Source organism: Limulus polyphemus, unplaced genomic scaffold (genome assembly GCF_000517525.1).
Source record: "Limulus polyphemus unplaced genomic scaffold, Limulus_polyphemus-2.1.2 Scaffold2019, whole genome shotgun sequence".
NCBI classification, from domain to species: domain Eukaryota; kingdom Metazoa; phylum Arthropoda; class Merostomata; order Xiphosura; family Limulidae; genus Limulus; species Limulus polyphemus.
In genome coordinates this window covers 84,530-111,545 of record NW_013667629.1, presented here as the reverse complement: position 1 = coordinate 111,545, position 27,016 = coordinate 84,530, and the positions used below count along the sequence as shown (strand labels likewise).

The following is a 27,016-nucleotide window of genomic DNA, read 5'->3' as shown; positions in this document are numbered from 1 at the left end:
AAACTACAAATACCCTCGTTTGTACTACCACCAAACATAATTACTAAATAACAGCATGGAGCCTAAATAGGGTTTATAGTTCGAGTAAATAATGTCTACTATTGTTTCCAGCCTAGTCCCATTTTTTATGTATCTGGTTTTTAGTCTTTTGTAATATCTTCTTTCAAACCTAGAATAAACAGTTGCAATTTGTAATACATCTGTTTTAAAGGTTTATATGGATAGAATTTATTTATTCAGTAACTTTAATTTTTATTGGACCAAATGTTGAATGTTTTGTATCATCAGTTTATTTATAACATTTTTTAGTATAATTTTGTGATAAGACAGTTTAATATTAGTAGCTTCACTTAAAACTTTGTACTACGTTTTTGTACAAAACTGCTTGCCATTAAAGTTAGTATAAAGAAGATATGAGGATTGGATTGAGAAAAGTTTTGGTACATAACTCTTGGAAGTTTTTATAAATGTGCTTTAAATTCATTATTTTAAGACTAGTTTGGTTGGCTGTTTCCTAAGTTAGCTTTAAATAGGCCTACATTTCGAAGATATTTCCATTCATGTCACATTCATTTTCAGGTTCAAGTGACCTTACAATTTAAAAACCAGTTTGTTTGGCTCTTTTAACAGTTGGCTTCATGTAGGCCTACATTTCAAAGCTATTTCATTTCAAGATGTCGTGTTCATCTTAATGTTCAAGTGACCTTAAAAGTTAGGGAGTAAAAAGGGCCATTTTCTGTATAAAATATTATGGTAAAATACTTTATTTTTCTCTAACATTCAAGGATGTTTAATTTCTCTTCAACTGAATGATGAAGCCCTTACGTTGAATATATATTTTATAATTACATATACAGCCTAAACATGCAATTGTACAAAAGTATAATTTAGAATAGTGTTTCTCATCAAAAGTTAAGAAATGCTGCTGTAGAACATTAGTGAAATACGTGCGTTATACCATGGCCAGTGCTGGCCCACCCAAGTTCATTCTCCCTAGAGATTTAAAAAAGTCATATCAATTTAAAAATATTGTATGATTTTTGTAAATTGCCAATTAGAGTCAAAAATTAAACACACATATAAATTTAACATGTTTTTGCACCTTTTATTTATTTGTTTTTTTGGTTGACTTTCTCCTAAGTTAGCATCATGTAGGCCTACACTTAAACTATTTCAGTTCATGGTGTCATATTCATCTTCAATTCAAACAGTCAAAGACTTTCACAAGACACAGAACTACCAACAAAATTAATCAAACATGTAATAATGAACTGTTTATAGTAATGCAGTGCCATCTGTGGCACCATGGGTGAAGTGTAGCACTGATAAAAAGATAATCAGACAGATTATTTAATGATATAGAACCAAAGAATTCAACATTTTAATAACAGTAGTTTTCAATGTTCTTCAATGAAGTGGAGGAAATTTGAAGTACAGCATTTAAAACAGTAACATGCTTTGAACTCTCAAGCCAAGCCAATCTGGAGGGATGTCCTCAACCACAAAGGGAAGACTATAGTTTCGAAAGAGAACCTCCGGTGTGATGAAACTGGGCGTACCTTCCAGTAGTGTTAATAAGACAGCAGACAAGGAATTGAAATTGATAAAGACTGTAAAAAGACACAAACTTCCAGCCACACCTTGCAGTCAACACTGTGTTTATGGTAAAGATGAACAACAAAAAATTGGAATACCAGCACATTTCCATCTAACCAACACTTCTTAACTGATGCACCTTGGAAGCCGACGTTCACATACGGTGAATGGTATGTAAAGACGTGTAGTCTAAAATTGACCTTTCATTCGCAAAAGCTTGTTCAAATGAAACCTGAAGTGTCTGACAAAAATGCATTTTAATGGTTATCAGATTAAGCTCGGCTCACGATGGAAAAAATAACAGCAAAAGATCTTGAACGGTGGTACTCTCATAAAATAAACATTAGTAAAATGCTTGCACTACCTGTATTTATTACTAATGTAATATTCAGTGGTTTTTAACATTTTATAAAAAAATCTATCCAGTTGTGTTTTAAAAAACAGATTGATGTGCTTAAAGTAAAATCTGTAGCAAAACAGGTAGTTTTGTTTAATAATAATAATGTCACAAATAATTTACCCCGGGATATAAAACATTAACGTTTTTTTGTGTGGTGTTACAGTATTGTTTTGCCACCAGTTTAGCGCAAGGCCAAGAAATAAAAATGAGATAAAGAACTAGAAATTCTTTGGGTGAATTTTAAGAAGCTATATATAATGTATGTGTACTCATAAAAACACACACACAGTCTTTATTAACAAGGTGAAAACTATATATAATACATGTTATACTGGTCATTTCATAATGAATAAAATTCCTCCTCTATATGCCAACTATTTAATTGAAGTCTACTGTAGCGGGCAATGTCGAGTACCTAATTGTGGACTATAAAAATACAGATTTCTTATTATACCTCACATAAAATATTAACTTTTTTTTTAAAAACTATAAATCAGTAACTTATAAAACAATATACACATAACTTTGGATGCTGTATGTAAAGTATAAAAATTTAAATATCACTTTCATATGTAAAATGAAAATATAACAACCGTATGCATACCAGTGGAACATAAAATACATCAATAATACACCATGATTCATACTAAACACACTGTATTATATTGATATTACATAACATTAATTATTTCTGGGCATGTATGAAAACATCTATAAATATAAAAAATATGCTTATAAAAACTATATAAAAGTAGATAAAACGTAACCTGAACAAAGATAACTAAATAAAAAAATCTAAGAGTCCAATTCACTCTCTGCAAAAAAATGAGAGCATTTGATTTGTTTAAGATACTTGCGTAAATGTACGTAAAGCCTATCTGTACTAACCATTCCCAATTTCAAACTGATACAGGGAAGACAACTGATCAACTGCCAACTCTAATTGGAAAGTGGGATTTGACTGCCCCAAAGTGTGAGGTGCTATTTTATTTTGGAGGCATGAGAATGCCAACCATGGACCTTCAGATTCACAGTTCGGCACACTAACTACTGGGCCATGTCCAACCCAAGGAAAAAAAAAAGCTCCAGAAACTTTCGTTCATCTCTTAAGGATTAAAATAACTATAGTACATGAATAAATAAACTGATTTTTTCCTATTATGTAACTGGCCCAGACAGCATAAACATATGCAGTGTATAATAGGCTTATCTAGTCTGTATGTTAAAACTGATGGAAAGTTCTACAGAAGGTGCAACACATACATTTATACTCATATGGAGAAAATTTAAGATAGTATACCATTAAAATGTCATTCAATTTGTACTAGATTCAAAATAAGTAGAAACACTATTCTTCAAATCTTTTTTTTTTGTTTTTAGAAAAGTAATCGTTGCTGAAACTAATTAAATAGTGTGGTTTTTATTAGGTGCTTTAATGATACGAAACAAAAAATATTTGTTAGAAGCTCACACATCATCTCTTTCTGCCAAAAACAACATACAATTATAATGGTTCAAAAATTTGTCAATACCACACTTACAACAAACACGTTCGTTTCCCTTAATAATCCACATATCAGCAAGGTTTCTCGTGTTTAAAACGTACCATTTTGAATAAGAGGTATGGTAAGCACCATCTTTTCTTGGCACTGAAAATTTTCAGCTAAAGTGCTGGAAGATGTACAGATTTATGTGTTTTATTACCAAATTGTCCTACGATTCTTGTGTAGAGTGTCCATAACTAAAACTATATAACTTCACATTACAAGCATGCGTAAATTGACTATCTTCATACAAGACAGTTGATATGTTTTGATAGAAAACATAATTTTTCTTCATCTCTTTCTATAAACATTAGGTTTCTGACAAATTAGTTACAAATCTTGTAGTTAGAGACAAAAGAAAATTCACAAATATATCAAAGTACAAACAAAAAAATTCTCTTATGTACAATATTTATAAAGCTTCAATTTAAATGTGGATGGAATAAATATTTACGTGACATTAAGCAATCATTTAAATACAAGTGTAACTGAACTTTGAATAACAGTGTTCCACTGCGATAGCAGGAACAATTTGTTTCCGAAACAAAATGTGAGGTAAGGCAATGATTTAATATACATGACTATAAACATCAAGAGTATAGATTTGAAATGTTTTTTCAAAATTTGCTGTTATTACTATTGTTACAATCACAGTTCTCCAATTTCTTCCATCAACCATAAATAACACTCTTTTTAAGATTTAGGGTAATGGTAAGTGCTACATGCCTAAATAATATACATGAGATAAAACTTTCATGTGCTAAGACCTACTGCGCTTTGTGTTAGGCCTAAAATAGCTATGCATTACTGTATTAATTGCTGCATCTTAAAAAAGTAGACAAAATGCGTCAATCTTTGAAGTGTATCATTTGAATATTGTTAGGAATAATATTTTTAATTACCATGTTCTTTTACACCTTTGATAGTATCACTAACATCTATTGTTTTTATAGGATTTTTAAAAGACAATAAAATTTTTTAGACTAATAAGTAACTTTGTCTTTAACATACAGTAAATGTAAAAGAGACTGTAAAATCTTTCAAGTGTTTCTGAAAGTTTTTGGTTCTATGGAAGGATGAGAAATTTTATCAATGCCTAAAACATCAGAAGACTTGCCTGTTGCTTTTGAATTAATCTTAATTTGTTGTCGAACAAATGTTCTATTAGGAGTTGTAATGGCATGTTTCAAGTGAGATACAGGAGGCAATTTCAAATCAAATGACTGAGTGTCATTTGCTATAATCTTGGGACTAGTGATACGGAGATTACTTTGGGAAGAAGAAATGCTACCTCTTCGAGAATCATCAATAGACATTTGCTCATCTTCCAGAGAATCCATGAAAGATCCATCTGAACTCTCACTTGACTTCCCCGACAAACTTTGTAACCTACCCATTTTGGAAGGACCTGGGCTCCCAACAGCCGTTTGGAGTGGGGGAAAAAATCTTCCATCTTTTTGTTTGAAAGGAGAAACTTTATCACAGAGTCTTACTGCTTTTCCTAGCTTCCAGTCATCCTTCGGATTGCTATCACACTTTGGGAGCTGAGATCTTCTTAAAGACATACGCTTGAAAATATTTTGTTCCTTCAGCTGTTGCACATGTGTAGATAACTGCAAAATAGTGTTACATTTTAAGTCCAATTCTCTCTGCAAGTTTAAAACAATTTCATCTCGAGATGCCAACTCCTGCTCAAATTGCCATTCTTGGACTTTTATCTGCTCATGAAGATTATTTTTGCATAGAATGGAGATCTCAAGTTCATCTGACAGCTCCTTGCTCTTCTCCTGCCACTGACTAACTGCAGACTCTAAAGCTGTAACTTTTCTTTCATGAAGAACTAAAGACAAACACAAAAGAAATACATCATATCTATTTAATGATGAGTAAAAATAATTAAACAGAGTATGGTGGTAAAGAACTTAGTGACATTCACTTGAAAATAAATACATTAAGAATGAACAATATTACTAAATGGAACAAGTTTATAAAGTAAGTTTTCTCTCTTCAAAACATTAACAAAGCTTTACTTACATCTAGAATTAACTCTAGAACGACCACAAATTTCTCCCCCAAAGTAGCTTTTACCAAAAGAAAGAACAAGACAAAGTATCCAGGAAATATTTTTATAGAATTGAAACCTAAATTCTACAGCTCGTGTTTCAATGTGATGTCTCAGCCAACCTGACTGAATGTGGCACCGAGTCCAAGACCTCGGTGGTTAACAGGCTAAAACAAAGTAAAGTTAAGCTATACCTAATACACTATTCTTGTGGAGAAAACTTTAACAGACTAAGTATTAACAGATGGGTAAAGTGCCTATAGCTGGATTTCTACAGTTTTAATTGGATCTGTTCTATACATTTAGCAGAAGATTAATCCCGATGCATCGTGTAAGCTCCGGGAATGGATGCCTGTCTCTTAAGTTAATTTTCCTCATGACTGGAATGTCCGAGACCCCACTTTGGCTACTAGCTTGATTTCTTGCCTGTACTGAGTATATTGTACCCTATCTGATGGTTATAATAACTTGCATGTTGGTTATCTCAAGTATTAGTAATAAAAAGTATCTTATAAACTTTACAGTACTGGACTAAAAACAATCTTGACATTATTTAACAAAGGGATACTTGTCTCCCCCACCCAAAAGTGCGATCTGTAATCAGAACGATTTTTCAATATATCGCGTAACTTAGGATGGTGAACAGCATACTATAGGGTTTTATTCACGGCCATACCGTGGTTAGAGTGAGCGATGCATTCATACATGGCACCATCTCAAATGGGGGGTGCTGAATGTCCAATTGTCTAACAGAGCAAATTAATGGCTGCTTGCAATAGGGACGAACAGTTCCATATTGTCTGTTGAATGTGTGCTTGCAAACAGTCGACTTCCCGGAAGTCACGCACGTGTAGCTTCAGCTTGTTTACTAAGAATTCAGTGGATGGTTATATTCAAAACTCAGACTATGCTGAATGATAAACTGAATGTTTAAGACTACAGATACCATATTAAGTCACTAAATTATCCAAAGTGTTTTCCACCTAATGACAGTACAATATGTGAAGATACTGTTAACTGTAAAAGAAGGTACAAATAATTCATTCATTCGTGTCCATTTCCTATAGATATTACATCCATTTTAACCCCTAGCCATGAGCAGCGGTGTTTTAAAAGCCCACAAAACAAATTATTGAAACTTGGTAAAGAAAGAGAGTAACGATCAAGACTAAATGACTTTAAAAAAAATTCCAACTGTAATTTTTGTCGATAATGTATGTAACTTTATAAATATTTAACAGATCAAAAATGATGCTAGTAGGAAAATGGTTAAAAACACAGATCACATTTTATTTACACACTTAAAATTTTTTGTCTTAAAACAATTTTTTTTTTCACTTCCTTCTTATCAGATAATCAACCAATAAACTAGTTATATCAATGGATAATTGTTGCTGCCAGTGATGAAAATAAATTAAACTATCGATATATTTTTTTGTTACCTTGGCACATGGATGGGGAATCCTTTGTAACAAGTCTTAACTGAAGCTCTGGAAACAAGGATAAAACAAATAATTCCATGCAGTCAATGAACAACATACATTTATATATTATATGGACAATAACTATCTTTGGAATTTTTATCTAACTATTTATTCTAACTCAGCTTACTAAATCATAATGGTTAAACAAACACGTCTGTCATAAAAACTGAACGAAAACTGTGAGGCTTGATGATGGAAGAATTGACTTTACCAACAGAGTTTAAGTTTTTATAATACTAATGACAATGAATCAGAGTTGTGTTAAGTTTTAGTAATACTAATCATAATGAAGCAGAATTGTGTTAAGTTTTAAGAGTACTATTATAATGAAGCAGAATTGTGTTAAGTTTTAATAAGTGTTATCACAACGAAGTGGAATTATGTTAAGTTTTAATAATACTAATCATGATGAAGCAGAATTTTAAGTTTTAATAATACTAATCATAATAAAGCAGAATTGTGTTAAGATTTTATAGTATTAATCATGATGAAGAAGAAATGTTATATATTAATGGTACTAATCATGACAAAGAAGACTGCTTCATCAAGAAACTTATCTACTGTTTCATCGTTTGGTTGCATTATATTCTACTTTTCCTGCTATATAGAGGACTACCTTGCTAATGTCACATGGAACAAAGATACTTCTGTTCTGCATTCTGATTGGTTAGCTGGAGAATTAATGTATATTATGAATAAAGTTTTGGATGAGAGTCATTCCAACTTTAAAGCAAGACAGTTTTTTTTTTTCATCCAAGAGAGCCATCGCTCATTATGAAGTCCTCTGTCCGTTTATTTTGTTGTGCTAGTGCCTGCTGTCAGCCTACTCTTTAACCCTAACATTGGTAAAGTTCATATTATCTTTCTTTTATTGTTAAATACAATCGTCCCTTATTTTGGTTTCACCATTCATGTACAGTTTCACTCACTTATTTTACATTTTAACTTCAATATCCTGCCTTAATCCTTTCATTAACATGATCAGCCAATTTTTTTCAGTTCCTTCAGTAATAAAGCGTTTCATTTCAATGCGACACATTGTCATGTCTCTATCAATTCATCTGTAGCAATTCTATATACAGGGATAGAAATAATGAAATAAAATTAGCTATCAGGAAGATTACATTCCCTCGTGTAAAGTTCTATTTTCTCATGAATTGTTTTTTATATTTAATCCATGCAACATGTTCACTTTCATTTGTCGTAACTAAAAGAATACGGATGGACCATGCATTCCTGAGCGGGAAAGCCAGCTAAAAAGATGATACCCCTTGGGAATGTAATATTTTGATCCCTGATATACCTTTCCTTCCACACACATTAGGTCCTCAAACCTCTAATTTTTACAGAGAATGAGTGTGTATGCGTGTATGCTACACTCAACCTTGAGATTACCAGTTGTTTTTTTTTAGAATACAAAGATGTTAGATAATTTAGCAAGTTAGTACCTAATATACTTTGTTGATCTAAATAAATTTGTGTTCTCTCATAGCAATATGAATCTTTAAACTTGAAAAACATGTTAGCAATTGTACTTACAGCAAAGTTGCTAAGGGTATCTGTAACCATCCCTAATTTTTAACTACATATCAGGGGGAAGGAAGCCAGTCAGCAGCACCCTACAACCCATCATGCATGTTAAGGGATTGACTGTCACTCTTATAATGCATCCACAGCTTAAAGTAAAAGGAACATTTTGTGGTATTGCATGAAAACATGCTAGAAATGACAGCATACCCTATGGCCACAAGTTAATCACATTATACGAAACATTACTTATGGAAAAGCAAAATTATACATATACATGCATACATATATATACAAAATTAATACTTATAAGTATTAAGTAAAAAAGTCAAGTAAAAATTAACATCAAAAGGAAAGACTGCAGTAAAAACAGCAAATCCAAACCTGTGAAGTGTGCCTAAGGTGAGTTAATTATCTGAAGGGGTAATAATGTGGGATGATATCCTGTATGACAATTAGCACTTATTGTGTCTATAGCAAAAAATGAATGGATTTCTAATTATCATGGCCATTAGATATTAGGATCTTTCAAAAAATGGATTAATTCTATTAACTTTGAAATGAATAAAGTTTTAAAACTCAATAAGAAAAATAAACTACATAAGTTTACTTGTTTGTGTGCTTTTGTTGAATTTTGTGAGGGCTATCTGCTGTCCCAAATTTTGAAGTGATAAGACAAGAGAGTAGACAACTAGTAAAGATCGACCTCCACCAACTCTTTACCAGTGATTAGTGGGATTGATCATTACATTGTAACACCACTAAAGTGAAAAGGGTAAGCATATTTGGTGATAAGTTTTGATCCCATTATCTACATATTGTGGATTTAGTGCCCTAACCACCAGGCCATGCCAGGTTCATTTAAGTTGGTGTGAAAAACAAAACTGTAATACATTCTCTGAAAATATTGAACTATGGTTACTTGTTTGGAAAATTTTATTTCCAAAGTGGATCACTGAAAACAACAATTTACAGATCAAGCTACATATAGGTTGTTTCATATGCCTGAAAAAACTACTAACTTGTAGTTTTGACTGCATTATAATTGTCTGAAATTACCATTATTGAAAGTGTTAACTACTTTGTTTATTGTGAGGCAAAAAAAGAGCTTTAGACATTAATATTTATTGTTATTATTATTATTATACCGTACATTTTTGTGTATTGTTAGAATGGATTTATGCTATATAATCTACAATTTAGCCAGAACAAAACAAGTATCCAACAACTCACCTCTACACTGCGTCTGCAGCCGATTTATTTCGTCGTGAAGTCCTTCTAACATCATTGCATGTTCAGCCTGAAGAAAAAGCAACTGACTTTTAAAGGTTCTGAGCTGTCTGTGGAGTTTGTTCCCTTCGATAGAATCCTCATTTTTAAACTTTGGTCTTCCTTTCATAATTTTCTCCAATACAACGTCTGAATTGAGGTGCACTGAAGCAGAATGAGGCCTACCAACATCTATCTTTTCTGGTGTAGGATAGGCTACTGGGAACAATTCTGATACTGCTGCCATTTTGTTGTGTACTCTTTGGATTATTTAATTTGGTTGATCACAAAGAATCTTTTATATTTTGCAGGAAAAGCTGAAGGAACCATGTACTGGTATTACTGCCAAGTTTTAGTGAATGTCATTCTTTAGAACTCTTAAAAGTATTACCTAAAATTAAAAAAAAAGAAACGTGAAATGATAAAAAAAAGTTTATTCTAATAAAAATTATAAAGTGAAAAAAATAAACAATAAGAGATTAACTAACAGCACACGTAGCTAGAATAATTGATAAAACCAACAAAACAAAATCAGATAAAAATTATATAATGGAAAACAATTATGTAAAAGGCATACTGTAATGAACATGGAAGAGGGAGAAAGTAAAATGAAAAGAACAATATATCTTAATTAATTACTCCTCTAATCAATACTTAATATTTGTAAGTAAGAAGTATAAATTTCCCAATTAATATCTTTATTCCATGTTTTCTTTATTAATTTTATAATAACTTTACTTAGGACTAATAACATAAGGTTGACAGCAGACTTAAATAATGCAAGAAATTAATGTCGCTTTTTTTTAGATGAAAAAACCTGAACAACTTATATATATATATATATCAAACAAAACATTCATTAAATGAAATAGTCTATAAGGGATTAGAGTATACTAAACTTTACAAATTATATAGGCTACACTAACGTGACGTTTAGGCGGTTCGTTTAACTATTATATAAATTGTGGTTTTTTTTTTTGGGGGGGGGGGTAATGAAAGTGTTCAAAAACGTGACATTAATTTCTTGACGACCTAATATATTCCTATCACACACAATCCTCTTATGAATAAGCACTTTCTATATCATTTATAGTTATGATTTTATTATTTATGTGTTTTTCCTACTATTCTTTTATTTCCCATAAATGGTAGCTCACCAGCCTCCTTGTGTATATATATTAAACATTAACCAAGTGGTCTATATATTAATACACCAATACAAGATTCCCCTAGCAGTGACACATGAATACTACCCTCTTGTTTGATTATATAAAACAAATGTTACATAGATAGTCATCTGATACGTAATCTCACGGTTTGGTGTGTGTGTGTGTGTGTTTTCTTATAGCAAAGCCACATTGGGCTATCTGCTGTGTCCACTGAGGGAAATCGAACTCCTGATTTTAGCGCTGTAAAACCGAAGACTTAACGCTGTCTCACCAGGAGACCTCGTGGTTTGGCACGAAAATAAGAGATTTGTGAAACTGTGATACATACGGTATTTGATTTGTTAAGAGGTATTACTGAATTATCATTTATTTTGATTTAATCTTATTTCTTTGAGAAGTGTCAAATGCTTTTATTTTAAATAATCTTACAAATTACATTTTTCTCCTGTTTTTTTCTCCAATTTGTTATTATTACTATCATCATTTTGTATAGCTTATTAATAACAAATTTATTTGTTTTGTATTTGAGTTTGATATAGAAATTGAGTTATTTCCTTAGAAACTCCTCGCTTGGCACTATTTACTTCCTGACTGATTATATTTTGTAAAGCTTGTACTGCATTCAATAAATCTCATAATAATTTTTCATACCCTGGTAATAACATGGTTGATTTTATACAATATATTGGTGTCACTGTTGTTTGATACATTATACTCTCTCTCCCATTTGTTATCTTTAGGCGGTTTAGCAGCATACTTAAGAAGTTGGTATGAATTCTGGATAGCAGATTATATTTTTGGCCTTGTAAATTTAAAAGGCTTTGATAAAGAATAAGTTGATTAATGAGCTATTTTTTTATTGAGCCGTATGGGTTAGTGGCTTAGCACTTTGGACTAGTAGTTGGATGGTTGCACGTTTAAAGTTGGTTCATATCATGTTGTTGTGTATTTAAGCAAAACACTTTACCAGTCTACCCAGCAGTCTAAAGAATTAACACAGTGCAGTTTCTTGTTTTCCTCATCAGAAATCTCTCTTCCTTCATTAAAATAATTTAATTAACTTTTTAAACCTGTAATTTTTTACATGTTCTGCCGGAATTATTTTCATGACGTCCTAATAATTATCATCATACCTTATAAAATTTCAATTTTAATGATTTTGTTTTTCCCTTCAGCATCAGGGGTACCCATATGATGCATTGTTGAGTAAATAGCCTCAAACCTCTTGCTCTTGAACATTTAGTGTCACCATCCGATAGGTAAATCAGGATTTTTGGCCAGATGCTTAGGTTTAAGGAGTTAATTTTTCATTTGTTTGAGTTATTATCATCATGAAAACATTCTCAAACATATTTCTGTACTCAATACTTTATTATATTAAATAAAAACACTTGCGTACACATCAAGACTCCAATTAGACCATTAAACCTATGAACAATGAGTTTACAAGTTTTTGTAGGAGGGGGTCTTGTCAAATTAACAAATAATTATGAAAAAATGTCATAATTAAAGTAGGGCCAATACTAATGTCCTTAACATGGGATAATAATAAAACTGAGTTACAGTATAAACTTATTAAAGTCAGTATTCTGGTACATATTTTATAACTACACTCACCCCAGTTTATAATATTACGGTATACAATCATAGCAGAAACTTTTCCCTCTATCTGCAACAAGACATTAAGTTGCATTTGCTTGAAATTTCATATCTAAATAAATTGTAAACATACACAGGTCACAATCATTGCATTTCTTGGAAAACACTCAAACTTCAAATATATTTTTTGCAATCAGGTTATGAGATTTCATTGTTAACTTTACAACACAATGGAACTGAACATTCCAGTTAGGTCTCAGCTGATCCAAACAGACACTTCAGAAAAATTACATTTCTTTTCTTAGCTACTTTATGTTTAAAAAGTTTTTACATTTTAAATCATGCCAAAAAAAAAAAGAAGTTTACTTAAGAAGCCACTGGTGCACCTTAGAAAGCATTATCACATGAAATTATATACTGAAGTAAACTGTATGATTTGTTACAAACAATTTAGCTTACTGTAAGTAGTTTACCATAATGTACATAAAAGGTATAATTTTAACAATTTTTTACTTTGTAACATGGATTCTGGTAAGCAGGGTGTATCGTAAATATCTTGAGTTATTCAAACTTTTTCTTTGGGGTTTGTGTACATATACCTTTGCTAAATTGGGTAAGAGTTCCATATGGCACCCCACTCAATTTAAAAAAAAATTCATCAAAGTAATATTATGTATTAATAAATCATATTAATAGTATGATCTGATAATTTTAATACATTATTATACCACTTACTTCATTAATTAGATGTACAATCTTCTTGGAGATAAACTTTACAAATGTCTTGTATAAAGGCATCAAAAAGGCTACTTTTATCAGAATATAATGTTCTCCACATGTATTCACACAAATGCTTGTCAAAGCCATGCCCCAATTTTTCTCATACGCTCCTTAAAATAAACCCTTTTCAGAATCTTTTTTATCCAGGCAATTCTACAATTTTTGGGTGGGGGTGCCATATGGAACTCTTTCCCTAAATTGTTTTTCCCTTTTTAAATCTTTAAAGTCACTTCAGATGAAGCTAGGTTGTTAAAAAAAATGATGAGTTCCTACTGCATAACTTTGGATAATATGTTGTTCTTTTGGTTAACTAAATTTTTGTGGACTTAAAATTGCAGTTACACAATGCTAAACTAGAGCTTACATTATAGAACCAACGTCAGAATAATGTTGGTAATTAGAAAAAAGTAAAACTTAACTGTGCAGTGATTTTTATCCAGATCTTTTTAACAATATTTTAAAATAAATTCAATAAAATATCAAAATTATCTGATTCTAGTACATTCTTAAAGCAAAATGAATACTTTACAAACACGTACTTTACTCACTTTTCATTTCTGTACAAACATCGTTACCTATTTCAATATTTTCCGCAGTGTAAACCTCGCTTTGTTAAAAGCATGACGTCATCTGCTGCAAATATCTCTATTTCAGTGTCAGTCATCATAAATGAGTCATCCAATCAAACCGCATCTCACAAGATGAATTAGGCTTAAACTTACCCATGCCCTTTAAACCTTTCACGCATCATAGTCATATGTAACAACAACATCAAAACCCTTAAACGGCAAATCGTTTATAATTGTCATTAAGGGTTTTACAGTGCACAAATTGATACAAATTACTTAGTCTTCTGTCTACGCCAACTACAAAAATCACAAATTTGTTTTAAATAGCGCCCATGAGTAACACTGAAATAACTGTTAACTTTGATGGTCTTGGAGTTTGAGCTTTTATGTACCTTCGTGACGTCAACGGGCACAATCAGTTACGCACACCGAAATCACTCTATAAAAGAAATGTCTTAGCCTTTATCCAGTTGTGAAGCCTCACAGCTTTCTTAACTGAAATTTATCAACAGCTCCAGATTAGAGCTTGAAGCACACACACCCGTCCTCTTATTTTCGAAAAGCTAGAGCTACTTTTCATCCTTTTCCAGAGATTATACAACCTTACAATTGCTGCAAAGTTTTCTTTTGAAAAATAAAGAAAAAGTAATTAAATCACTTGCACTTAGATAAGTTTTACTTAAGGCCTCGAACGTAATGTGATAAACACGTCTGTGATTTCAGCAAAATAACATGAGAATCAGACGTGTCCAGAACTTCTAACTTTTATGAATCTGTTACACCAGCGTTACACATAGGGTTGACAACGATATTTCCCCGATAGGGGCCTAGGACGCTTGGAGGGGGTCACCTGCTTTAACCACTATGCAGTAGTAAATTGTCTGTCAGTCAGTGAGTACACGTAAAATGATTTCAATCACGGGATAGTTAACGTTGTCTTTTGTAATGTCATGATGTCAGTAAAACGTGCGCATACCATGAATCACGAGAAAAATTATGCACTCTGTAGGCTACAACATAGCATGACATATGAACTTCAAAAGCAAGAAATAAAAAAATACTTGTTACTTTTAATTTTGGTTTTATTTACTGTTGAAAAAGAACACTTTTGGTAACACTGCAAAAGCACATGTAGTATTAAAGCTATTTTGAATATGCAAATCAGCAAGTCACGTGACAACCACAATTGATATAAACACTCGAATAAATCGCTTGGGCTTCCTTGGTACAGTGAAAAAGCCCGAGCGATGTTCCAATTGATGATATAAAATCGCAGTGTAACGACCTTTATCAAAACTACTTTTGACATTGCTCTTCGTTTCGTAGGTAGTGTGATGTGGAAAACAGGTATACCATGTAATGCTTGGAGACAGCTTGAATGGGTAATGAAGAAAAACTTTAATAAGTTTAACATAGCAGCAAATGTACAACGTTTCTACAAGGTTTTGTCATGATCAGGTATTTTTGTACAATTGTGTTCAGTCTCCTTACTTCATTCTCACAAACACAGAAATACTTTGCAATATATATCTTGTCAAATCTCCGAACGAGACCCAAAACTCGAGCGCTTCCGAATATTTGACTATTCTTCTTCAAAATAGTCAACTATTTGAAAGCGCTCGAGTTTTGAGTCTCGTTTGAAAACATTAGAACTTTTGTAGGTGACTATTTCCTTAACCAGAATTGTCAAAAATCTCACATAATACTGCAGAACTATCTTGTCACTCTAAAAAAAATCAATTTGACCTGCAAATACCACTCAGTAGATACAAAGAAGAAAATGTTACTGCAGTGACCACAGGATATCTTATTGCAGTTTCTTGTTTTCTGTATTGGCACGTGTGTTGCCCTTTACTCCAACTCTTGTGTTAACAAGTTTGATAAAGGATCCATTTTCCGCAACTCAAAGGATTTACAACCAATTGGAAGAGTTGGCTACTGAAAGGAAATGGTTGTCCGAGAGAAGTGCCAGGTCAATGAGAAGTCCTTGCCTGTACATAAGACTTCCATCAGTGCTATTATAGTCCATAATATATTTCTCTTTGTTTTCAGTGTTTCAGAAATAAGATCTACCGATGTCTGGTCCACCTAGAATAGCTGTCCATGCTCTTCCCCTTAAGGTCATCACATTTGGTGATTCCAACACTGGATGAGATGATTTATATAGGACTCCCAGACCTTAATCAGCCAGAACATCAAAGACAGACTGGAGGTCCCATTGATGAATGGCATTTACCAACAGAAACAATCTCACTAGAAGGTAAGATAACACCAAATGATGAAGAGGGTAAAGCATGGCTCAGTTCTGAGCCCGTCCAATCTAGTAGGTGACCATAAATCACAGAAAATACTGGGTCAAGCAGTGCCAACATCAACTCATTGCTCTGGGACAGCAATTGACTACTCATACAAGAGTCAGAATCCCCGAGCATTCCTACAGTGCTGTATTCACAATGTTGAAGGCATTTTGGTTAATTGATGGCTGAGAGCTTATATGGAAAAGGTTCTAGCTCTGATCACAGATCTCACCCCAGTATTCAAAGGTGCAACAAAAGAGGTTTTGGACTATTTCCTTAAGTGCTTCAGGAAAGTAACTGCTTGGAATGGCTGTTCTCCAAAACAAGCTGCACGACACCTGATCTTCAGTCTAAATGGTCTGGCCCTAAATTTCATCAAGCAGGTGAGTGAGATGAAACTTTGAGACATTTATTGCCAAAATAATAAATTCGATGAAAAATCAAGTTATCCATCAAGTTGAGTTCAAGGATATGATGAGGAGGAACCAAAGATATCTTAGCCACTTATGTGGATAACCTGTGCAACTTGCAGAGTAAAGCTTACCTACAATGGCTTTGGCAGGTCATGAAGATATCTTCACTGACTAGTTTATTGGGGGGTTTCCAGTGAGATGATAAACCATCACTTGCATGTGAGAGATCATGCCCCCCTAACAAAGGTAATTTCAAATAGGTCACAAGAGAAGAAAAAGCCTTTAGTGGTTGTGCCTTGGTCAGACCACCCAAATCAAATGAGTGCCTCATGCAGAGATTTGCTGAGGACAAACCAGAAGCCAACACTGCAATACAATGGATTTCAATAAATTGGCTGAACTGTCCTGATCCTCTCATGATGCTTATGCCAGAGCCAATGATGCCTCTACCAAGACATTGACTTGAAAGGGTATTGGTAGCACGACTATAGTTGTATTCTTTAAATTGATCATTTCTTCTCAACTTCTAGTTTCAATAAAACTGTTAAAATTACTACCTGAAAAATATTTAAAAGCGATGAACATTCAGTAAGTTTTAAAAACACTTATACTATAAATCATTTCTGAACAAATTGCCTGTTACTCAAAATGTAAGCGACACTATAAATTTTCATTTTTCACAAACCAGTTTTCATGATATATTTTAAAGATTAAGTAAAAAAAAAAAAAGGTATTATATTTTTGTTTTTATGTGTAACATAATGTTCAAATGAATTGTTTTGTCAGAAATGTGTAAAGTTCCATTCATGAGTGACAATGTATAAAATACATCACAACTTGTAAAACAAGCAAGTCAGATTCAGTGACAAATTTTAATAATTTAGTTTCCAAGTTAAAACCAGAACATCAAATTTACATAATACTGTCACTTTTGTATGATTGTTATTTGGCTACGTATAATATTGCAAAAACTACCTTGGAAACCTTAAGGGTATTTACTAGCAAATAAAGAACAGATAATTTGCAGTTTATACCTAATATGTCAAACTATAACTCCATGATAACACACTAGTTTTCCAACAAAATTCTACCAAACATTTGAAATTGCTAATGCTGAAAATATTTTCTGGAGGGGTCGAATTTTCTACTTTTTATGAGCTGGTTAAGAGAAGCAAATTTTAAATGATTTAAGTTGCAACAAAAAAACAACAGCAGAATAAGATTTGATAACATCACTACTGGAACCATGTTTAAAAAATCATCTAAACCAATTGGTAAGGCTAACGTTAAGTATATAGATAAACTAATATATGTATTATTTTTTAAAAAAATGACAGAAATGTTTGTTGCTAAGCGCAAAGCTACACAATAGGCTGTGTTGTGCCCACCACGGGAATCAAAACCCAGTTTTTAGCAATATAAGCGTCCAAACCTACTTATGAGCCACTGGGGGCTAACGTGACAGAAAGTTTGAATAAAATTATATATGTACCATATACTGAATTGTAGTTTTTATATTAATTATAGCTTATATTTCTCCTCAAGATAATGTTTCTTGTCTACTATCCAATTCTTTTTATGTTTATAGCGTAAATTTTCCCAACGCAGTTGAAGAGTAATACAATTTTTACTTAAAGTAGATGCTCAACTTCGAAGATCTACTAAAAAGAAAAAAATTCAAAAATTTTGAAAACTGGGTAACTGTTTGTTTTTCGATTTCGGGCAAAGCTACACGAGGGCTATCTGCGCTAACCATCCCTAATTTAGCAGTGTAAGACTAGAGGGAAGGCAGCTAGTCATCACCACCCACCGCCAACTCTTGGGCCACTCTTTTACCAACGAATAGTGGGATTGACCATAACATTATAATGCCCCCCACGGCTGAAAGGGCGAACATGTTTGGTGTGACAGGGATTCGAACCAGTGACCCGCAGATTGCGAGTCAAACACCTTAACCACCTGGCCATGCCGGGCCTAAACTGGGTAATATATCTAACACTTGATCCTTTTAGAAAGTGAGTTAATTGGAATATTATTTTTTTCAGCACATATCCAACACAGTAGAGTTAGAACTGCAAATTAGAAAAATTAGTAAATCCAAGCCAGAATCTACATTATTTTTAAATAATTCTAAGTTATAGTTTTGATTAATAAAAACTGGAGAAAACACTGAAAGCCTAATATTCATGATAAAAATCTTACCAGACTGTTGATGCGTGTATATATATATATAATTTTTTCATTCTTTTTAACTTATTCATTACAGATTTAAAACCAGGAGTACATATATATATAGATCTACTCTTTTCTCCCATAAGTCAATGCCTTGGAGATTTGGGTCAGCACCTTACGATAAGCCAAAGAGTGGATCTGAAATGTTATTTTTGAACTTCTCTGGTTTGAAATATGCAAGAAGGAAATTACAAAGAATGTGTGAAAAACCAAATAAACAGTGTTTCGTGTTTTTTTCAGTTACTATTATATTTTTAGTGGCTTTTAACTGTCAGGATATATTCAAGACAATGAAAACTTGATGGAAAAACAAATATTTATCTAAAGTTTAATTCATAGATTACAATGTACACTTCCTTTACCAATTCACATAATCATGAAAACCTCGTTGTCTTAGTGCTGTTTTAAAGTAACTGTCATTATCACAAAACGAAATAACATTAACATATGAGATACAATATTTATTCTTAAAAGATTTAAAAAGACATGTCTATGAAGAACAAACAAAACTGCTGAAAAAACTTACAAGCACCAGACTTTTCTTCTTTATAGCATTCATCACACCCCTGAAATTACTTAAAAGATATCGAGAACAACTAGTTTTATTGTCAAAATACAGAAACAATAGGGGCAAATTATTCAATACGATATGGCCACACCATTCTTTGTATAATTAAAACATTATTTTTTAAATGTTAACAGACTTTCATCATGACAAAAGGAAATTTCAGATTACATCTTGGTATTATCATCACTGAGTTAGAGGGCATTGGGGAATTCCACCCCCTTTCAGCAACACTGGACATGAGCAAATAAAAAAAAACAAGTTCAGAATTCTTAGTGTGGTGATCTAAGTATCATATGTATGGTGTTTCTAGCTGTCTTCTACTCACTACAGTGAAGCTTGCATTTTCCTTATCTGAAAATATATTTCAGAGAGATACTCACCTCTCTGCACAACAAAGAGCCATTACTTCACACCACTACCATGAAGATTCTTTCACACGCTACAAGCCTTGAACAAAGCTTCCACCCTTATTTGTACTATGCCAACCTATGATGTAGCCACCGCTAGACAATAGTCCTTCATCAATAAAAGGGTGATACATCTTCTACGTACTATAATATGCTTGAGCACTAGCACTGAAATAAAGGCTCAGCATTGACAAAGCAAAAGAAATACAATGGAATTGGGAGGTTGTACAAAGAGGTAGAACAATTTCAGGTAAGGAAAATATTAACTTCAGAAACGTATATATTCACCTCTCTGCACAACAAAAAAGCTAGAATCCTACAGTGATATCATGGTGATAGAGCTGGTGTAGATAAAGAAATTACAAAAATGAGCTCCTTTCTGAAATCATAGTGTCAGAAAAATGGAAACCCATGAAACGTGTCACCCACTATGGAGGATGGCCTAGTGGGGCATGACTCAGTGAAAGACCGTATTGTTTTTCTTGCAAGGAGTACTCTTCACCCAGTAAAAGTGGCAGAGCAAAAGGTGTTTTACAGGTGGGCAGAATGTAAAACTGCCCAATCAGCCATTATCTCTCAGGCAGTTGACTAAACTTCTTCTTGGCTTCCCTACAAAGGTGGGCTATCCTGCTGGAGAAGAAAAGTGTCAAAAGCAACAAGGTGGGCAGCCAGCAGTGATGCTATAAAAGCCCTTGTTACGCATTATAAGGATATATGTCTAGCACTCACAGATGTCATAAATACTGCTTGTACACTACCTTCAGCAGTTAGCGAGGCAAGATCTGTAAAAAAGAAGAAACTAAGCCAGTTAGAAATAGCAGCGATGAGCATCATAAGGGATGACATTCTACAAAAAATAAACATCGTGAACAAAGCATTGCAAGGATTGAAATTTGTACATTAGTAAAACTCTACAACAGTCTGATTGCACACTTTGCATATATTTGTGAGAAATTTGGTGAATTTGAGGTAAAAGCTCGCGACATGACTACATCTGCTGATAACATTCAAAACATTGATTTTATTTGCATTTATGTTACTAAACACACACATTTCAAGTTTTGTATCATTGTATGGTATACTTGTATGTACATGTGCTAATGTATATGCATGCATGTGTACATCAGCTGTTGATTTACTTGTAATTTTGTATCCTGTTGCTGTTGTATCATGTTCACTTTGCCATGTACTGTAATATACTCTGTAAATTTGACACAGATTGATTCATTATTCAAGTGTTATTAACACTTTACACTTCACTGAATAATTAAAATTATCACATGGTAGATCACTGGTACAAAATTATAGTATTGCCCAACCCTACATCATAGTGCCTATTGTCACCATTGCAGTAGTAACTGACTGCCGTTGACCAGCATCACAACCTTGAAAGATGGGAGAAATGTTTAAACATGAATTTTTGATCCAGATGAAACAAAAATTTGACCCCCGCCCCCAAAAAAAAAGAGAGTAAAAAATTGGCCTGGTATGTCAGTGGCACATAGGCCTAGGGCACTGGTTTGACGACAACGCTGGAGAGCACTTAATGAAAGGTGTATGCTTGGTTAAAACAACAGGAAAATAGTACTGTCAAAGAAATCTTATCACTGACAATGAACAATGTATCCCAGAATTACAACTTTTAATTAAAAGTTTAAAACTTGGTATCTTTCTTTCTCATAATCAAAAAAAAATTAACGAACGAAAGACTACACCAAGAATGGTTTACACCAATAGTTTAAAAATAGTCCATAAAGTCCATTAATTCCCCCCCCCCCCCAAAAATAAGTGAATAAATCTGGCTGAGGAAAGAATGAGCTTTCATTCAAATGCTCATGTGTCACCATCCTATTGGTGGAGAGCTACAGTCTAATTATGGATACATGATAGGCTGGCATAGATATGTTAATACACGTAGAGGTGAGAGCTAGATTAAAGACTAGTGGCATGTGCAAAAATCTTCGTGGCAGTGGCATTAGGTAATAGCTCTCTGTTGTGCATATAGATGAGAATACGTACGAGCCTACATTTACATACTTTTTGAAGAATATGTAGCATGAATTTCTTTATATTATCGGACATAGCACGTCTGCTGAAAAATCCAGAAGATGAAATTAGTAGCATCAATGTTACTTATTTCTTATGGTCAATCTCTTGCTACAAAGGATTTAGTGATTCTAGACATTATTAACAAAGAAATACACATTATTTTTTCATTTAATACTTGAATACTGTCATACATTTGTACACTTAGTAATCGAAATGTACGTGAAAAACCTTAGCTAAAAGTATTATTCAATCACTTTATCATTATGAAATCTTGAAGATATGAACCAAAATACCGAGAACAAAGTAAGCAGTAAGTTTGGCATCAAATATACATATCACAAATTTTCAGCATGTTTTATCACTCTGTGATCCCTTGCACCGATAACTCTTTAAGAACATTGTCTAAGTATTTGGGATCAGGATAACCATAGCCTTTGGTACTGGAACTCATTTCTGTTTTGTGATGGATTCCATTCCAAGTAACGGTATCTGATTCACTGGTAGTAGCTGATGTTGCTATGGTAAATATTAGGCGACGATCCCATGCCTTACGTAGGAGCTCTAAAACCTAAGAAAGTGTATTTTCTTGATCAAATTCTGATGTTACTGAAACAACTATTACACAAGTTATCACATAATATTTAAAATATTACTCATAATGAAGGGTGTAGACATCTTTTAACCTTAATAATAATAAAAAACCTCAGTGAAATAATAAATTTAAATTTTTCCAACTGGTAAGATGATTTAATATCATTGTTTAGCAAGAAAAATCTTATGTTAGTATGAATTCTAGCTGAACATTCTAATTCCAGATTCTGGGAACATTAGGCAAAGTTAAATCTTATAAAACAAAAAAAATATTAGCTTCAGAATTACCAGTGAGTGAGTGGTCCATAAGGATTCCAGCAGCTTTTTCAAAAAGGCATTTTTATAAATTATTTATGCACCAAATTGTTTGTGCGTCTATGATTGATCGATACTGGGTCTCCAATAACGTACGAGTAACACCCACACAAAATTGAAACAAAAAATATCAATATTGTAATTCCACTAGTTACTGTTAGGGTGCACTATTTTACACAGAAAATAAGTGATTTCATCCAAGCTCTTTGATCACTCTTTCCAATGAACGTTTGTATCATGCAAAAACATTAAATTACCCAATATATATTAATCAGTATATAAATAAATTGTAACATGTGGATCCTACAGATAGTGAATGGTAGATAAACATATTAGTAACTTAAGGACCAGATGCAATATGCACCAACAGTAAACAGTATATAAATAAGTTGGTAGTTTGGGGGTAAAATGTGACATGCGGATACCACCAGTAGTGTTTGTTTGACGTATTTAAAGCAAAACCACATCGGGCTATCCCCCGTGTCAACCACGGGGAATCGAACCCCGGATTTTACCATTGTACTTACCACTATCCCACTCGGGGGTGCCCTACCAGTAATGAACAGTATTTAAATAAATTGGTAATACGAGATTTTACTATCATTAGAAGCAAACCGCTACATTCTAGTCACAACCTGGGCTATACATTACAGTACGACCATAAACAAATGACAATTTGAAATCAATGCATTCTAACTCAATTTCTTTTAAGTGTAGTATGAAGTGTAATAACTATGAAATACTTACACGTGGTAGTGCCACCGTAAAAGTAACGACAAAACTTACCATAAACAAATGACAATTTGAAATCAATGCATTCTAACTCAATTTCTTTTAGTGTAGTATGAAGTGTAATAACTATGAAATACTTACACGTGGTAGTGCCACCGTAAAAGTAACGACAAAACTTACCTACCGCATTGACAAATGATTAATAAGTGAAAAAAAACAATAAATTAAGTGGAATGTTTTCAGTAAATACTACAATGATGTTTAGTCGATGCAGTGACTAAAAATAAAGCCGTTGACAGTGGAATGAAGAATGACTACACAACTAAAACGAAACTGTGGTTATTACTTGGAGACTGAGTGATGTTGTAGTATGTGACTTAAAAAACAAGTTGAAATTCAAACAGCATTAAAAACAAGTTGAAAACATGTAAGCTATTATAATTGCTATTTTGTTTTGATACTGAAAAAAAACAATTCAAACAACATTTTTCTGTAATATTTACAAACCTAGCTACATTTTACTCAAATAACTTTGACCTCAATTAGAATCGGTCTTCAATACAAATGTTTAATAATATGGTTTCATCTAGATCCTTTCAATTCAGTACAGAAACAGCACTAGTAGTAATTATTATATCAGCAGCAATAATTTAACAATGTTTAAACAAGTGGTTACATCTAGATCCTTTCAATTCAGTAGTCAATGTAAAACAGAATCAGCACTTGTAGTAACAACTGTTATATCACAGCCATAATTTATCAATGTTTAACCCTTTTTGTCTAATATTATTGCTGAGAAATAAATGCTCATAAGCTACAGATCCAAATTTTCCAAAATACTGTAAGATGCAAAGTGAACACTAACTTTTCTTCCCTTATCTGTGTCTGGTAGATAACATTTTCTGGGGAATCCACGTGCAGTGTATGGCTTACCAGGATTGGGATGTTCAGGACCCTAGAGAACAGCATCCAAAGTTTATCCTGGTCTGATATGTAAAATCTCACTTAAACAATATTTTCACAGAAACATGCAAGTCAATAATTTTTTAATTTATATTTCATTACTTCATAAGTTTCTATTGGGTATACAGTTGTTTCAAAACACTTATAGCAGTGCCAAATACTGGTTTTTAATCCAATTTTTCACTTTTAGAACTGATGCTAAAATGGATACTTGTATACACAAAGCTCGTTTTTTAACAGTGCTTAAACATAAAATGCAGTTTAGTCCATGACATCAGAGTGTACTTGTGATCAAAACTCTATATGCACATTTAACTCTCTCAATACAGGCTCGGTTAATTTGAACGATCACATGACCTTTTTGTACTCGTTTAAAGTCTTTACAGATTTAATACTTATTATTCTCAATATAGTCATATTTTTTAGTGAACTATTTTTAATAAACTAAAATAAAGATTTGTCCATGAATATATTAATATATTGAGTATTTGTTTAAAATAGATTTAATACTTATTATTCTCAATATAGTCATATTTTTTAGTGAACTATTTTTAATAAACTAAAATAAAGATTTGTCCATGAATATATTAATATATTGAGTATTTGTTTAAAATAGTCCGTGTGCAAAATAATTTTCATGTTATAATAAAAATACTTTTCCTCGTCTCAAATTTCCTTAGTGTAAACCCTGAAACTTCCTAAATGCATTTCAGACACTTGTTTTCAGTAAAACTTTGTACTTTATTTGTTATTTTTCTTTACTCCATCTCAAAATGGAATCGGTCAATTTGACTAACCTCGTAACCACAAAAAACAAAACAAAAACAAACCTTAATTACTTTTTTTTTTTCGTTCTAGAATGACTTCAAATTGTAACATGAAACTACATTCGTTTATCCCGAGTAGCTCTAAGTTTGTAATAGTATACATCTATTTATACTTAAATTTTATTGCCCTTTGAACCATGTATAACTACTTTTCATTCCATAAAAAGTATTAAATCACTTGAAAAACGTTCAGCTGACGTTATGCTATCGAATTACATTACCCACGTACTACTACAAGCTACTCATGTGTGTGACTCGTGAACCATTTTAATTATTTTATTATTACTTATTTTACCTATTCTAGTCTTAAATAACTTGAAAAGATCTGTATTTTTAGATTTTAGTTACTTTTATAATAATAAATAAAGAATAAATATGAAAAACAATAAATAAAATACTTAACTAATCTTCTTTTTTTTCTTACCGTTGGGTTTTGAAGAGAGACCCTAACTATTTATAGTACAAATAGTAATGCATTTAATAATTTTTATTTAAATAAATAATGCACCACAGAATATAGACTAATAACATACAAAAAGTAGACAAATTCCTTTACCTCTCAAAATTTTCCTGGCTTTCTAACTATGTGACAAGAGCTGTTACAAATTCATCCAAGCTAGTCGTTAACTTTCCCACGGGAACGAATCTTGTACTGTGAGTGAAATTGACGATTATCTATTCAGAATACAACATTATACAATACATCATTTGATAGATGAAAACCTTAACTTTCTATTGGTTATAGGTAATATATAATGAAACGTAAGAGAGAGCTATCAATGAATTGTGAAAGAGAGGATGTGACAGGTGGGTGTGGTAGGAGTGCTCTGATTTTCTATTTGATAGCTCTGTAACCAAACAAAATTGAAGACTTTAAAAAATTATGGTTTGTCTGAGCAATAATGATTTCATAAAGAGTAATTTACGTTTAATTTCATACTTTTTCAAGGGGTAGTGGATAAAATAGGGATGATGACATGCTAAGAAAAAATGTGTCACATGGGTCACACAAGTTGAAATTCAGGATTTTTTTAAATATTGCCTTGTAGAATTAAGAACTTAGAACTTGTATACTATTAAAATATAAATTATTGGCTAGGATTTTATGCTACTGTAATTGGTATAATATAAACAAAAAGTAGTATAATAAAATTTTGAATGTAAGACACTAAAACCTTGCGTCGTGTGCAGTAAAGGAAACCCAGGGCGATAGGGTTAAGCAATGGTTCATGTTAGGGTGTTTAGAATTTAAATAATCCAAAAATTGTTTGATGTTAGTAGAGCTTCGAAAGAGGAAAAAGGTACTGACAACATACCTTCCATATAGAGCCGGTTTGTATTCAGTGGGACACAAACATTACCTGGGGCAATAGGGTTAAAAGGAGGGGTACTAAAGGCTATTAAGTAAGTTAGGATATAGCTTTTGAATGATACCAATATAAGCTCCTGCAAACATCGAGATAGGACACATTGAAGGTAATTTAACAAATTTCTGTAACCTTCTGCTTGCAGATACAACACACTGAAGGTAATTTAACAAATCTCCCTAATCCTCCACTTGCAGATACAACACACTGAAGGTAATTTAACAAATCTCCCTAATCCTCCACTTGCAGATACAAC

The 27,016-nt window shown here is 32.6% G+C and overlaps 2 protein-coding genes across 10 annotated transcripts in view; both read right to left on the bottom strand.

Moving 5' to 3' along the window:
* Positions 1-2,221: 2,221 nt before the first annotated feature.
* LOC106465682 lies at positions 2,222-15,010 on the bottom strand. 7 transcript variants are annotated; one of them, XM_022393612.1, is made up of 5 exons: positions 13,979-15,010; positions 12,669-12,762; positions 9,847-10,273; positions 7,045-7,092; positions 2,222-5,362 (listed from the first exon to the last, which is right to left on the bottom strand). In XM_022393612.1, the coding sequence occupies exons 3-5, from the start codon at positions 10,127-10,129 to the stop codon at positions 4,581-4,583; spliced, it is 1,113 nt and encodes a 370-aa protein (XP_022249320.1). In that variant the 5' UTR covers positions 10,130-10,273; positions 12,669-12,762; positions 13,979-15,010; the 3' UTR covers positions 2,222-4,580. The 7 variants fall into 7 exon arrangements, with proteins under 7 accessions (XP_022249320.1, XP_022249315.1, XP_022249317.1 ...); XM_022393607.1 differs by having other exon boundaries at positions 2,222-5,380; positions 13,979-15,006; XM_022393609.1 differs by having other exon boundaries at positions 2,222-5,380; positions 9,847-10,199; positions 13,979-15,006.
* Positions 15,011-19,243: 4,233 nt separating this feature from the next.
* LOC106465685 (E3 ubiquitin-protein ligase DTX4-like) overlaps positions 19,244-27,016 on the bottom strand; it is a 31,289-nt gene continuing 23,516 nt past the window's right edge. For all 3 annotated transcript variants that reach the window (XM_013925922.2, XM_022393606.1, XM_022393605.1), the window contains 2 exons: positions 24,469-24,558; positions 19,244-22,533 (listed from right to left, as the gene is read on the bottom strand). In XM_013925922.2, the coding sequence (XP_013781376.1) occupies positions 22,324-22,533; positions 24,469-24,558 (300 nt within the window). In that variant the 3' untranslated portion in view covers positions 19,244-22,323. The remainder of the gene's footprint in view (positions 22,534-24,468; positions 24,559-27,016) is intronic.

What these genes read in the sequence shown, in the direction of transcription:
- LOC106465682 (XM_022393608.1), bottom strand. Translation starts at nt 10,129, where the DNA reads ATGGCAGCAGTATCAGAATTGTTCCCAGTAGCCTATCCTACACCAGAA. An exon ending in GCTGCAGACGCAGTGTAGAG is followed by an intron (nt 7,093 to 9,846) that starts GTGAGTTGTTGG and finishes CCTTGTTTCCAG; the next exon opens with AGCTTCAGTTAAGACTTGTT. An exon ending in TTCCCCATCCATGTGCCAAG is followed by an intron (nt 5,381 to 7,044) that starts GTAACAAAAAAA and finishes GTTTGTCTTTAG; the next exon opens with TTCTTCATGAAAGAAAAGTT.